Source organism: Acanthopagrus latus, chromosome 6, assembly GCF_904848185.1.
Source record: "Acanthopagrus latus isolate v.2019 chromosome 6, fAcaLat1.1, whole genome shotgun sequence".
In the NCBI taxonomy this organism is placed as follows: Eukaryota; Metazoa; Chordata; class Actinopteri; order Spariformes; family Sparidae; genus Acanthopagrus; species Acanthopagrus latus.
The window spans coordinates 21,297,517-21,313,534 of NC_051044.1; the positions used below are offsets into that span (position 1 = coordinate 21,297,517).

At 43.2% G+C, this 16,018-nt stretch overlaps 1 protein-coding gene across 9 annotated transcripts in view; it reads right to left on the reverse strand.

Annotated features, from left to right (window-relative positions):
- The window catches only part of LOC119020785 (calmodulin-binding transcription activator 1-like), a 61,425-nt gene that overhangs the window by 8,691 nt on the left and 36,716 nt on the right, over positions 1-16,018 (reverse strand). For all 9 annotated transcript variants that reach the window (XM_037100425.1, XM_037100426.1, XM_037100431.1 and 6 more), the window contains 8 exons: positions 13,517-13,670; positions 10,169-12,048; positions 8,546-8,672; positions 7,283-7,417; positions 2,177-2,325; positions 959-1,143; positions 801-879; positions 442-709 (listed from right to left, as the gene is read on the reverse strand). In XM_037100425.1, the coding sequence (XP_036956320.1) occupies positions 442-709; positions 801-879; positions 959-1,143; positions 2,177-2,325; positions 7,283-7,417; positions 8,546-8,672; positions 10,169-12,048; positions 13,517-13,670 (2,977 nt within the window). The remainder of the gene's footprint in view (positions 1-441; positions 710-800; positions 880-958; positions 1,144-2,176; positions 2,326-7,282; positions 7,418-8,545; positions 8,673-10,168; positions 12,049-13,516; positions 13,671-16,018) is intronic.

Here is a 16,018-nt window from a genome sequence, read left to right on the forward strand (position 1 = left end):
CACGCTAACTCATTGAGTTTTTCCCAAACAAATAATAATATAATACCCACTGACACCGAGGAATAGGTATCAATGGTGATCAGAAACAGGGCTCTCTCTGCAGGTAACACACATACCACCACCTCTAAAGCTCACTATTTGACACTTTATATTTTGTTTGTTTAATGTAGAACCCAAATTATAAAACACTGGGTTGCTGTTTTATTAGAATTTAAATGAATTCATTGGTGAGCTTTGGAGGTGTTAGATGGCAGATTTTGTTATCTTTGGACAGAGTCACGGTAGCTATTTCCAGTATTTATGCTGAGCTAAGCTAATCAGCTGTAGATGTTTTTAAGAACCTCTGGGAGTGGGAGACGTATTTTACATGAACTGATTATTTAACTTGAGATGAATCTTTCCCTGAGAGTTATAAACCACAAGAATAGCAGGCTTTCCCACCTGAGTTAGGGTTGGGGGAAGGGCTGTTGCTTATTCCGCTGGTCTGTGATTCCCCCCTCCACCGGTCCATCCAAGTGTCAGCAGGTTGGCCCTGAGCTTGAGGAGTCTGTTGCAGCTGCTCTAAGAGCTCAGCCAACCGAGTGTGTCCCCGGGATCGGGCGATGTTGAGCGGCAAGCGTCCCAGCGAATCAGGAATAGCCAGAGCTCTTGGGTCCCACTGGTAAAGCACCAATGCGGCCTCAGTATGGCCCAAAGCACATGCCCACATCTATGGTGGCCAGAGAAAATCACAGATCACACAAAGGCACGGAAGGAAAGACACATACTGCAAACAACACTGAGAAATATTGATCACTCACCAGTGGAGTGCAGGAGAAGTGGTCTACGTTGAGTGGATCCACCTCAAGCTCGAGGTCAATACTGTCGGCGTGCTTTGTGCTGTAGAGACGGCAAAAGTTAAATTAACTGACACTGTCTGTGTGTGCACAATGGTGTGTCACAGTTGTGCGTTACTCACCGCCAGCGAATGAGTGTCTGAATGAGGCCTGCATAGCCCTGAGCTGCAGCAAGATGCAGTAAGGTCATTCCTCTGGAGTTCTTACTGTGGACGAGCTGATTAGATGAAGCCCAGCATGGCTGAGACATCATCTTCTCACACACCACCACCACACGGCCCTCGAATGAACCCTGATCTGGAGAAATCTGGAGGATTGGAGAGACAAAAACGAGCAGAGTGACTCTTTGAGTTAGAGGAGTGTGAACAGTTTTTTCAAGGTCACAAAGATTGTTTTACTAAGAAGTGTAGTGTTAGACACTTCACCAAGCCTCTGACTCCTTGAGATTCTTAGGCTGTTATATAATTAACACATTAATCAGGGGGGTGACCTAATAAAAGAAACACCCTTGCAAGATAATGAAATATAGGGGTGGGACATTTCAAAGCGTCTCATGATTTGATCCAGATTAAGAGGGCTACGATACAATTATAAAATTATTATCAGTGCATCTTGATACATCAGCATATTTGATTCCTACACATGATTTGTTTTTCTACGCTGTAGGATTACTTGCCACTTTAAAAACATAGTGTATACAATACATCTGTATTGTTCCATGATCAAAGTAAACTGATTAATTTACTTTTATTAAGTTTGCTTACACCCAGCCATCCTCACCAAAACTCAATTAGTGGCAAAGATTACAACACAACGCAGAACACAACTCATGTTTACTTTCATTATATTTCACCATCCAATCTGTTCAGCCAGGTCTCGTTACAATGTTAAAAGCAATCATTTATTGAAATTGTTGAAATGTCTGTCTGTTTTTTAAACATAATCTTTCAAAAGAGAACAGCGATGTCCAGTAACAGGTCTATGAGAGGCCTACTATATATTGGTTACATTTTTTTTATCAAGACTATGTCAGAATAATACAACACTTCTCTGAATCTAAAGTTAGAGGCTTTTTCGTTCCTGATTGGATTATGTTGCACATATTTTGGTATTACTGAATAAACTGATGTGAAGTTTAGAGAGTTCCAGACATTCTGGAAAAGCCTGACCTGTGGTGGGAGTTTAAACCATTAGACCATCATCAAGAAGTCTTCAAATTTAATCTAAATAAATCAACAAGGTTTTAAAGACTTTATGTAAATACTTAATTATAACTAAAGACATTTCTGTTTTGTTTCATGTGGTTAACCTGCACTGCTCACTCTCACTTTCTGCCTTACTTGAGACTGCTGATCAGTGGCTCCGCCTCCTTCCACTCCACCGCCCTTGGTTGCCATGGTTTCTGAGTTGGGGTTCTGATTGGTTATCTCAGCCATCCTCTGTTCCATCTGCTCCAGACGCTCCAAGATGGACATCCTAAACTGGGTATCTACCGAAATGAAGGTTGGACACATGGAGCTGTAACCATTTGCTAGTTGTTTGTTGCATTTAAGAAAATCAATATTACGTTTCAGTAAATCCTACTTAGAGAGGCTTAGAGAGAGAGGCTCTTCTCTGTGGGGCTCAATACTGGGGAATAAATCAGGACCCAAATCCAATAAATCCCCCCACCAACAATGGGAATTTGGAAACCAAATAAACTGTGTGTATTTGTTTCTATGTGAAAGAGTACACATTTATCAACAGATATGGGCTTTGTGTGTTTCATGGCTGTGTGTGAATGTGACCCTTTGTTTCATTGCTGCTGCAGTTCTGCTGCAGTGCACATTATGTCATCCCACCTGCTGCTCTCTCACTCAGTCTCTCTGTTTTTCTCTCCTCTCATTTCACTCCTATTTTTCTTTCTGCTGCCTGCAGCACACAAACTGAGCTGAAAAGGTGGAGCCATGAGACCGACACAAGGTATCAGGCTCCTCCCCCTTCACTCTGCCAATCAGAAGGAGGGCAGAAACGCAGCTTCTTTTAATATAAAGCAAAACAGTCCACTGTTAGAGCTGCTAAAACGTTGCTGCGAAATGCTGTCTTCACCCATCTTTACTGCAAAATAAGTTAGATTTCTGGTAGCAAAATAAACATGTGATTCCTACAAACATGCAACATTTGAAAATAGAAAAGGCTGATTCAGAGGACCAGGAAGTTTGACATTTGTTATGGGGACCCCCCCCCCCATTTTCTCATTATAAATTGACAAACATTCATTGCAATTAGGGAAATTTAAAAGGGATGAAAGGTCAAGTAATTACCCTCCTTAACTGACAAGCAAATTAATTGAATTTGAAATGTGTTTGTAAAATGACTTTCAAACAGGCTTTCAAAATCATTCATCACCCGACACATGCTACATGAGTCTAGATGCTGCAAGGCTCATGTTATGAAGGAAGAAGAATACAGGACGAGCCACTGGAAACTCCTTCTTCAAAAATATTTTTTGTAATTAATTAAAAGAAAATGAATGCATTCATTGTAATTTACTAGTTATTATATATTTGTCTTATATTTTACCCAAACAATTTAAATGCACATGTAATTATTTTATTATTTTAGAAACAGTGAACAGTGTATTCATGAAGTGAATGGATTATTATCAACCAAGAAAACAATTAATATAAATATATAAATGAAATCTATAAATATAATAAATATTCTGGTGGCAAAACTCTACTTTATATAAAGGCAGAGCCACCTTGTTGTACAGATCACTACTCTACTCACTACTTTGTTTCATGATTACTTATTGTTGTGAGCTAGGCACCAGGCTGACCAGCTTTGTATTGACATGTTTTCCCCCCAATAATGCTTTGTTTCCATTGATTATCATCCAACAAATTAGTTTCTGCACATGTTCCAACCACTGACCAATACACAATACTTTGCTCTAAAATGCAGAAAAGTTTGTCAAGCTTTTGCTTGTATAAAACCTTGTTTGGCTCCAGAGAAAGTTGCCTGTAATCTGACAAAGTTGAGTTGCGTTGTGGGTAATGGAGGTGCTAGGGTTGAAAAGCAAGAATGTGTGGAATGATTCTACTGTATCCACAGTGAGTTAGACCACCAGTGTTATAGCACTGGGCCTCTTTTCAAAACTGTGTGCCCACATTACCCACAATGCACTTATCCACCTAATGACCTCACTGGAGAAAACTTATCTGACTACATGCAGCTTCCTCTGAAGCCACAAAAGGCTTTATACTACTCTTTTGCACATATGCAGCAGTACTTGCCAAGATCTGTAAATACACTTTACTGTATAAATAGGTGGTATTAACCTTTAAGTCAAGTCAGCATTTAGATTTCTAATACGGATTTTTCTACATTATATTTTCATATTCTTTTTATCAAATTCCATTTGTTACATGCACATCAATTGCTCTCCATATAATCAAAATCAATTTAAATGTGTTTCACTCACAAAGTTGTTTAGTCAAAGTTAGTAGAAAACACACACACACACACACACACACACACACACACACACACACACACACACACACACACACACACACAGGGTTCACATTGAGAAACTTTCAGTAGAACACATAAAAAATACAAAGATGGAGAATGAATCAATTCAGTCTTGATCAACAACAAGCCCACATGTCTGTGCCTACAGGCCTGTTATTACCTGGGCCTCTACAGGAGCCACATTAGCATTTGTTGTTATGTAGCGTTCAGTGGCGCTGTCCACTCGTGCTGGTGCTGAAAACGGATCAGGTCAACCGGTAAGACTAAACAAGCTTCTTGTTAGAGTCAGCGGCATCAACATCTAGAGTGCAAACAACATGAGGACTTGTGGCATTTCTTCACAACCCCTTTGTCTGACATGGAGAGATACTGAACTACCACATGTCCCACAAACATTTAGACGTGGAATGCTGTTAAAGGCTTTACAGCTACGAGCTCGACGTTTAAGACAACACACATTTATGTCCATCTACAGCAACATGACACACAAACGCAACAACAACACACACGTGAACGCCAACAAATCAGCGCGTTGTGAAGTTATCATCGGTTTAAAATCAAATCAGCTACGAACCCAAACTGCGACTCTCTCTATCTGCTGCTCTCTCTTTGTTCCCGCTTCAGCTCAACCACGTTAGTTTGAAGTGTGCGGCTCACACATCGCTACTCCCAGCGAGCAAAACACAACTAAGTGCAGGGGGGAGGGGGAGAGAGAGAGAGAGAGAGAGAGAGAGAGAGAGAGAGAGAGAGAGAGAGGCGTCTCCACGTTGTGTCTGGCGGAGCAGACACGCTTCAAATCGGCCCGCCAGACTCGGAGCTGCGGGAGGCTCGGTCGTCACCGGTACAATAATAGACTGCACACAAGCTCAGTTGGAACAATGACATGTGACAAAGTCGTGTGCTGACGCATATTTATCTCTGTCTATTTCTGCCAGGCCGCGAGGCTTTGCTGCGCTTTTGAAACCAAACAAAAGGCTTGAGCGAAAAATAACCGAGCGCCGATCCAGGTCTTGGTATCATCGCTGAAAGTCAAAGCCAGAGCCTATATATAGCGCCTGTGAGGCTGCACAGCACGCTGCCAGCGGTGCCCAACATTTTGACAGTCAAGTGGACCGCGATTGTGCCAGTGATGTCCTTGCCCTTCACTCCACTGCGAACAGCCAGCCCGCTGTGACTGTGGAGAGCCGCATTGCCGCATTGCGCAACGCAGCAGAGACGGGGGCGAACACAGAGTAACCCAGGACATGCCTCGCTGAGGAGACCCGCGTGTTTCCCAGCTGCAGCTGCATCAGGAGATTTATTTACACACTGAAGATAAGCCCCCTGGTGCTTTGCGGATATCTGCAACCAGCCCCCAGAGCTGACTCGAACAACATTTAATGGTCTTCTAACAGCTCAAAGTATGTTTTGATCTGATTAACACACACAGCTCCAGCGAAATGATGCTGTAGATGAAATAGATTCCTCCGCAACAGCAAACACTCACAGTCGGCTCCATAACACCAAACTGTGCCATAAGAGAAGTCCCACAAGACAAAGACTGAAGCCTCCATGACTGAAGGTGAAGTGTAGGTTTACACTCACCTTTCACAGAACAGGTGTCAAAACTTTTTTTTAGGATAACTTTATCCCTCTCCTTCAATAAACTATTTTTTTCTCTGCTTGTAATTTTAAACACACACAAACACTCAGGTCTGAGCAAACACAGAAGCCTACACTTAAGATTCAGGAAGAGAGGTGTCAGAGCGATGGGTCTGCAGCATAGCGCAGCCCCCCAAGCAGTGAGGGGTGAGGCGCCGCACTCAAGGAACCTCAGCAGTGACCTGGAGGTGAACTGGCACCTCTCCAGCTACAAGTACATGCTCCATGTCCATGCTTGACTTGAAGCAGCCACCCTCTGATCCCCGGGTCCCACTTGACTGCACTACTGCCAATCTTAAAGGGTAAGTTCACACAAATATGAAAATTCGGTCATTATCTGCCCAGCTTCATGACGATGGAAATGTTTGGTGAAGTTTCAGCGTTCCAGTTTTCCCCTGAACAACTTGGATAGATTTGATAGGACTTGAATTTATTTAAAAAGGCATTATTTACACACTTACGCATTTACACATGTAGTCCAGCCTGAGCTTTAAGGTGAACTTAAACTAGACAGCCTTTTTATTTAGTGCTTTTCTGGTCTTACCGTCTAAAGTGCTTTACAAAACAATCAGGAAAGTCTTCAGGAATACAGTTCAGAGTATACTGGAGCACATGGATTAAGGCAACAAACTTTATTAAATGACTAACGTGTGCCTCGTCTTAAGAGTTGTGCTTTACGACACAAGTTGATGCAATCACACACACATTCATAAATTGATGGCACCTGCTCATCAGGAGATAACCATTCACACACACACCAATGTAACAGCCTCAGGGAGAAATTTAGGGTTTGGGATCTTGCCCAAGGACACCTCGTAGACCGCATCAAACCAGCAACCTTTCGATTAGTGGACAACTGCTCCACAACCTGAGCCACAGCCTCTTGAATTAATCAGCATCAATAGATTAAGAAAAGTAAACAGCTGCACCAAGGCTCAGAATAACACAATTGAAAATATTGTGCCGGCATGACATCATACTGGCTAGTACATCTTTAGACAAAACATCTCATACACAACAAGGCATGACAACCCAATGATAGTGTGCACAAACACACACACATTCACACAGAAAGGTTTCTAAGGTTTCTATTTTTTCTACAATAAAATACGAAAAGCAAAATAATAAAGAATAAGTTAAGGACACATTTTGTATGACAGTTCAGGGTAAAGATACGATAGACCTCGGATATACAATGGGTGTAAAATAGAGATGTTGTCTTAATTTGTTTAAGGGTTATGCTTTGAGTAAAAAACACCAGGCAACAAAAGTGTAACTGCTCTCACCATCAAGGGACAGCCAGTCATGCTGAGATGATGGCAGGGCAGGAAGGTCACGGGCCTTGTATTCAAACACCACAGAAGAAGAGATGACCTCACCACCCATAGCTACCTGCAGCATCACCAGTCCTGTGTCATGAGCTGGAAACAGACATCAGGTAAGTGATGAGTGAGCTGGACTGTGTGCAGAGATTTACCTAATGTTAACATACTGTAAGTGTCTTGTTTTTGCCCATCTGTGCCTGTAAGAAATGATTTCCCTTTCAGTTTTTACTTACTTAATTACTAAGTTATTTCTATGCCTTTGTATTTATTTGTATGTCTGCTTTTTACTCATTGAATTATTGTTGTCTATTGTTTTTAAGTTTGCTCTGTGAAGCACTTTGGGCTGTATTCATGTATGAAAGGTATGAAAGGTGCTATATAAATAAATAAAGTCGAAGTTGATCACACTTAGTGTAGCAGAATGCAAGTCATGTATTACTTATTTAGGCAGATGTTAGATCTGGATTGTTTCCCCCCAGGGGCCTCTGTATAGGTTATTGCTCAGTTATGTTTTAGAATCTGTATTATTGTCCTCATAATTTGTATACATTCTGTTTTGTTTTTATTCATGTTCTGTGTGTGGCCTGTCCTTTTTCACTCACTATGGTGGAGAGAAGGTCGTGTGACGTAGCTGCCGCTTGGCGACACCTCAAGCTCCTGAAAAAAGTCTTTCTGGATCCTCATCCTTTACAGATATTCTACAATCTACTTATATCAGAACTTTTGTCATAGTAATCTGTATATTGTGAGTTTTTATTGGTCTCTTCTGTACATGTGTGCCCATTCTGGAAGAGGATACCTCCTCTGTGGCTCACATCAGGGGTCTAAGGACAGAGGATGTTGTGCACTGAAGAGGTTATAAAGCTCCATGAGATGTTGTGATTTCTCATTTTCGCCTATATAAATAAAAATGACTTTGATGATGTACTATGTACCAATTTTACTAGACAGTTTCCCTCCTCATCTGTTGTTTTTTCTAATTCATCTTTTCTCTCTTCCAGTATAGAAGACAATGCATCTCTTGATACAGGGCAACAGCAGCCATCATTATGCTCTTCCTTTGTGGGCATAAAAGAAACATTTTTGATAGAAACTGCTAATTATAGGGATTAGTGTGCTGGTGGTTGGGGTACAGTTTCAAGCTACAAATAAAGGAAGGTGTTTTTCCATGTATGAGACAATGAGTGTCTGTTGTGTTAAAGTGTGTTAACACAGGTGTGTTACCTGGGCAATAACAGCGCAGCACCCCAGGCTGGATGAGAGCAGCAGGGACACTGATGTGGTCAAAGAGACAGCTGTACTCACTGCTCGACTCCAACCATGGACCTGTGATCAGCACCTTCACTCCACCCTGAGGCACACAATACACATCTCGGTATTATATCACATAGTGTGACTGCTCAGTTTCTGAGTGCAGGATTTAACACAGATACCAAAGATAACAAAAGACTGTGAGAAAAAGACACATCTCTGCATGCATGCTACCAAGTCCTGCTATAATTAAATGTCCTGTAAATGAGTTCCCACACTTTCTTAAACCTTCATTCTTAAAAATCTAATTCAGTGATTTTTTTAAGCACTATCAGGGCCCAATGGCATAGTTTGTGACACATATAAAGTTTAATTACTACTACGACACCAACATTTTTATGAGAACTAGAAGGCTTTACAGGGGCTCACAGACAACAATTAAAAAGAGAGACTTGATTTTTCATCTTGCTGTTGTGTTGCAGTGAAAAGTGATGGAAACACACACACATGCAGACTGTAGAATGTGGCCCATGTACACCTCTAATGAACAGTGTCAATTGTTTGTCTTTACAGGAAACTTTAGTGGCATCAATTCCCCAAATATCACAGACTTTTAATGATTTTAAGGACCCATTGGGGTCCAGCTGCCTAATTTTCTGTTTTCTACTGTATGACTCTAAACTGATTTTATAACTTGCCTCTTTAACAAAGTGGTTATAATTTTGTTAATGGCAAATCTATGGGCCTGAGAGGCCTGGTAGCAGCCCCTAGAGGCTGTGCTGCTCCTTACATCCAAGTGGAACAAAGTAGTTGGAACCATCTGACAACACTGCCATGTGTTTTCTCTAGTGTAGCTAAGAATAACAAATAAACAACATATTGTCCTCGAGAAATGGGGTCCTAAAATTAGAGTATACAACAATAAAAAATGTATGATTTCTAAAGCTGTTTACCAGCATTTGGTTGGGCTTTCTTTTTGGCATGTGCAATGCTCCTTTTAATTAATTCTAAATCTTACACCATCACCCCTCGGAGCATTGGGAAGAAGACTATGTTGTTTTCTCAACAAACTCAAAAGTGTGGAGTAATCAGTATGGTGTAACACTGATGATCCTGGAAAAAAGTTGCACAAAAATATTAGCAAAATATGTACCCATGTTGACTATCTGGATGGTTAATAAACTTCAATTTGACATTTATTTCCACTTATTGAATTAAGCAGCTATGGGAAGTAACTGTGTTTCTGAAAACCATGGTGGTAAGTTGCTATGTTTCCACAGGTTTAATCATAACTCAGTGACACTTGTGTCTAAGAAATTAGAAGTTGTACATGGGTAGATTAATGAAGCCACCCAGGGGGATCAGTGTAATATTGAAATTTCATCAAAATCCAATCAGCTGAGTCTAAGATATTCTGACTCCTTAATGACCACATAGCCAGGCTGGTGGTCTTAGCACAAATCTTGCTGAGCGTGATTTCAGCGTTTAACGTCAGTACAAGCTGTATATCGTCAATCATGTGGTGAAGGGACTGATTTTCCTGCAGGGAACAATGATGAATAAATAATGAACGATAATCATGTTCAGTTTACTAACCTCAGGATAAGACCACTCTGGGGAGTAGTCTGTCACACCAAACAGCCTCCCAGTCTCCTGCAGCAGTCCCAGAGCTCCCTGCTCCACCTCCGAGCCCTGCAGGTGGCCTGGTCCTGTGCCCTGCTCCTCTCCTGCTGCCCCCTCCTGGGGCATGAGAACCCCAGTGACAGCTGCCCCCACCCCACCACCAGACCCCTCAACTGAGATGAAATCATTGATGAGATCAGAGAACTGGCTCCCAAATGAAGCTTCAAAGCCTTCCAGACTGATGGCTGTTCCTGCCCCAGCTGTTGTAGCTGACACCCCTCCACCCTGCTGGGGGAGAGGGGAGCTGTAGAGCGCCCCCTCGATGCTTGCACCAGCAGCCATAGACTGGGGACTGGCCACCACTGAATTGTTGGCTCCTGATAAGCTTACACCATTACAGAGAATCTCGTTTTCCCCTGCTCCTCCACCCCCTCCTCCTCCCCCACCACCACCACCTCCCCCACCCTCCTCCCCTCCTCCATTGTCATCTGTGGGTTGCAGGTAGTGCTCTGCATCAACACTTGTGTAGGCCTCATGAGGATCCCCAGGCTTGAGGAGTAACTCCCCTCTGTTCTCTGAAGCCTTGTCTAACTCTCGATGTCTCCTGCCACCTGACTGGTCGCCAGTTGTGTCCTGTGGTGTTAAAGGAAAAGAGCCCACTGATGTCCCTTGTCCGTTCCTTCCACACAGGCTCTGCTGGTCTGGGCTGGCTTGGTGGAGGTGTGTATGTGGGTCTCCATTGGTGACTGGAGAGTCTGTTGGCACTGTGGGCAGGCCTATGTAAGCCTGCGCCTCGCCTGATTCCTGGGTTGCCTCAGTGCCGTTGGTCTGCAGTTGGGAAGGCTGGCTTGTTTGAGGAGAGGCTTGGAGGAAGAGGCTGGGAGAGGGATGGTGTGTTGGCTGTGACAGACTTGGGACACAGGCTGATGACATGACAGCACTGAAGTCCATTTGCTCCAGGGTGGTGCTGGGGCTGAGGCCTGTCCCTTCTCCCACATAGCTACTCTGAGTGGCCAGCGGCTGCTCCAGGGGTGTAGTTTCCGTCTTAATGTTGTTGACAAGAGCTGGGTTGTAGACAAAGCCATTAGATGAACAGTGGAGTCCTCCATCATCACCATTACACCCCTCAGTCTTTCCTCCACCTCCTCCGTACGTCTGGCCCTGCTTGGGGTTGTTGAGAAAGCAATCAGGGTCAAAGGTCATGGTGGTTTCAGGAAGGCTGACTCCTCCACCAGAGTCCAGAGAGCTTGATAGCACCAACTCTCCTCCCTCTCCCAAGCCCACGCCACCAGGAAACGATGCAAACCTCTGGTTTTCAGGGGCAACAGCCAACAGGATGCCAGCGGTGGGGCTCTCATGGGTGGATGCCAGCAGGTGGGTGTGGCCAGCAGAGTAAACTGAATCCCCAGTCAGCGTTGTGACCTCTGACATGAACACAGCTGTGCTCTGTGACAAGCCAGCCCCAATGGCAAGAGCGGGGCTGTCAGCCATGTCGCTGGTGATTGACAGTGGGGAGCTCTGGGTGGTGTCGGGGACCTCCACCTGGTTGGTGGAGGTAGATGAGGACACTTCCATACTGCTCTGCGGGAGCAGGGAGGGTTTGGTTATCCTGCCGTTCCTCCTCTCTGCTCCGCCCGCTCTGCTTCGGCCTCCTCCAGGACTCGGCTCCGTCTGGCCTTCTGACACATCGCTGTTCTGGACCTCTGTGCCATCTGCTTCCTCCGCTCTCTGGCCTGCCGCTACGCCGGTACCCACGGCAGCTCCACCTCCTGCGGCTGCCCCAGACTCCTGCTTGGATGAGATGATGCGCTGCTTGACGCTGGAACATTTCTGATGCAGGCTGCTTCCAGCACCTGTCAGAAGAGACATTTAAACAAATGGAATTTAAGAAAACTGTTTTCACTTTCTGTCCTTTCTTTTTTCAGATCAATCTTTGTAGTCATGTAACCTTATCTCTCACGATTGACAGTGTGTAATGGCGCCCTCCAGTGTTCAGAATGTACACCAAAAAATCATGATCATGAATACTCTGATAACACTGCTTGACATGCTTGAGTGTTCAAAAACGTTAAATACATAATAAAATTATGTTTCTTTTGCAATACATTTCAGTTCTGTCATCGGAGGGCATTTCCACTTTCTAAATTAAATGTCTTCATTTACATTTTGGGGATTTATCTGATCCATTTTCAGAGCTGAATTGGAAGTATGAAACAAAGTGTTTGAGACCTAATGCCGATAAAAACATTTATGACTACACAGGGATCAAGTCAGTACTCAGAGAGAAGCACTAGGTAAGGAAAAAACATAAATCTGTTTTGGGAGAGCAAATGAAGGCAGGTAGAAGAGCATGAGGGAATATGAGTCAGTGGGGAGAGTGAGAAGTGAGGTGCTACTTAAGTCAACAAGCCACTTAGTTTTGGGCAGCTGTCCCTATTTGCCCTTCCAAACCAGATCAAAAGCTGGTTGAGATGAGGTAAGTGTGTGTGTGTCTGTGTATTAGTCTGTGTACTGGAGTTATCTACTCCCTGATGCTCATTTATGAATAATACATGTTGGATATTTCGGGCACCTCTGTCTTCTTTCCCTCTATCCCTCCCTTTCAGGGGTGTGTATCCACCTCTAGGTGGCAGCATGGCGTAAACTGAAAGCATGAAAACATCAAAAAGAAAATCTAAATCTGTATGAAGCCTGGCTGAATGGGGTGTATAGATGTCTCTTCATAAGACGGCTTTTCCAAGGACAATGTAGTCTTTAAATATAGCATTTCTTTGTAAAGTGTTGTTATTCTGTTTACAGAGGGGACACCATGTTCCAAATCTTCATTCATCAAAATTTGAATACTTAATACAATGAACACACCTTCTGGTGAGTCCAGCTGTCACTTTTTGAGACTTATTGATTCATCTTTACCTTCACCAACACATCAATAAGATGTTGGCTCTGAATTATCACCACTGCCAAGATTATTTTTCCTTTATACAAGAGAGAAATGTTCATATTATCTCCGCTGCCCTGCTGAAATCACCTGTTGTCTCATCTGATAAGCAATGGCACGGCTCCAGTCTGTGCCCCATTCGGCTGCCAAATTGTTTACAAAACCTACAAGTGAGCAAGTGAACCAAATTATCTTTGTTTCAGATTTACTACACTGGTTTCCCACACATTATTGTCAGGGTACTTCATCGCCGGTTTTCATCATCTGCCATAGTGAGCAGTATTGTTATCAGCTGAAGGTGAATCATACTTAAAATTGGCTAAATATGAGAGTTTGAGAGAAGGACTGCGGTGAGTGCTGAAGTGATGGTAAAGTGAACTTACACATGGGTTTGAGCTGTCCAATGAGCTCCTCCTTGCTCCACTTGGCCCACTCCTTCCGGTCTGTGTTGATGGAACAGAGGACGGGACCACATGGTTTCCCGCTATCATCCACCGCCGGTACATTCAGGTAGTGCACCAGCACGATGTCTGGGTTCTACAGTGCAGACACACAGACATGCACACATGTGGTGTTAGTTAAACATGGCCTTTATTTATCAATTCATTGTAATGTTCTTAGTGGCATTATGGGAGGGAGAGAATAAAATGACAGATAGTGTATTTACAGAGGGAGTGGAAAGGAGGGGGAATGTATAAGGAAAGCGGGAGAGTGCGTGGAGGTCAGGGAGGAGGTCGGACATAGCGTGTCAGATAAGATTCTCTCACCTGCCCATAAAAGATTTAACAGCTCAAGCCCACTCATCACTCTCTCTGACCCTGTAGAGCCTGTGGAAGTGTCTACACGTTTATTTGTGTGTGTGTGTGTGTGTGTGTGTGTGTGTGTGTGTGTGTGCGTGCGTGCGTGCGTGCGTGCGTGTATGTGTGTGTGTGTGAGATATACTGTGTGTACAGAAGAATGGAGAAAACAGGGGGAGAGAGACTAGCTCTCAGTATACTGTAGGCCACCTGCAGACCTATGGAATTTCTTTCTACCCCATGAATGATTCAACAGGTGCGTTCACATGCATCTATGTGTGTGCGTGTATATGTGTGTGTGAGAAGCAAGAGAGAGAGAGCGAGCGGCTCCTCTTGATGAAAGATTCAGTAGACAGACTCAGGTGAGGGGGAGGACCTGCTGAGGTGGAACACTTTTCTCTCCAAAAGAGGATGGCACAGTGGGCTGCTACAGCACCACACTGTGCAATGCAACAGCATCCACAGACTGATTTATGATCATATTCACTGATGTGTTTTGATACCTGCGCAAAAGAGCAGAAAATGGCCACTTTACAGATAAAGCAAGTTGAATTTCCCTTCATAATTTCCGACTGCAGGGATCTAACTATAGGCATGCTGGAAAAAGAAAATATATTGGGTTAGGGCATATTCAATTTATGGCTGGTGGCTGGAATGTCCTTGTAAATTTCATGTGACAAATTATGCAGGAAATACTGGCGGAGAATACATAAATATGTATGCATTTCCATATTTTAAATGAACATCGCTGGGTATTCAATATTTTCTTTGAAATGAACAGAGAGAGATGAAGAGAGGGGCAGTGTAAATGTATTCCGGCGTGTTTAAGATTCATCATGTAACCAGTCGTCTGAAGATGATGATGTCCTGGTGACCATCTCCTGCATGGCCAATAGAGGCAGAGACAAGTTTGTGTGTGTGTGTGTGCGTGTGTGTGTGTGTGTGTGTGTGTGTGTGTGTGTGTGTGTGTGTGTGTGTGTGTGTGTGTGTGCGTGAATGAGAGAGAGACTTCAGCTCTCTGCTGTCTTTCGCATGAGTGACAGAGTGAGTCAAACATCTCTATGAAAAACAACATGCTTTTACACACAAGGAACACCTATACGTGTGTTGGTGTGAGTGTGTTGTGTGTGTGTTGTTTGTAGCTCCAGGGTGTTTTCTTGAGGAGGCCCACATAGAGTCTAGCACCTGAGTCCTTGATGAACACTATACAGTAAGTATTGAAAGTCAGGGTTGTTTGGCACAGGGTGCTCAGGAAGTCAACTTCTGGCAAGAAAATGTTTTTATAACTCTACACTCTACAGTGGCTATATACAAGACCTATAGACATATTAGAGTAGAGTTGGGACAAATCCAACCCAGTCTCACAGTGGTTGCCGATACTGACATAATTCTTATACAGAGCATTGGACTAACGCCACTGGTCCATGTACTGATTCAGATTCCATAGTCTGATGAATTCATTGATAATTTCCCATTGCACTCTGAATTCCCTTATTACTTTTGAACTCATGTATAGGTATATACTTCTACTATTAGTAGTCGATAATGCATTGCTTTGCACTTGATTTGTTCTCATGGTAATTTGCTCTCCAGCATCTGTTTATATGTGTAGCCTACTTAACTTACAATACAAATACACTGGTTGGTACATTTACATTTGCATTTTTGTTTATTTTTTGCTTTTAAATAAGAAGTGCAACGTGGATAATTACCTCTTATAAGGATAAGATCACCCCAGCACAAAAGAAATCCAGTCATTATCTACTCAATCCAATGCTGATGAGAAGTTGGTTGATGTTTAGTACTCCACAGAACATTCCCAGTGCTTCACAGCAAAACAGTGTGGCAGCATTCTCCTGAGCAAAAAATAGTTGGGGCCTTGTTTGAAAATATATGTTTTAGATCAGAAAAAACTGAAAATGGCTCCATTCAGTTCATCTGATGTCTAGAAGCCCAGAGATGCCCCCAAAATTATCTGAAAAGATGTTATTCAAACCTGTATTAAAGCTGAAATACTCAGTATAGCTGCTAAAAGTGTTAGCTTGCACCCTGTTTGAAGTGGGTGTGCACGCTCAGTTGTGCATATAT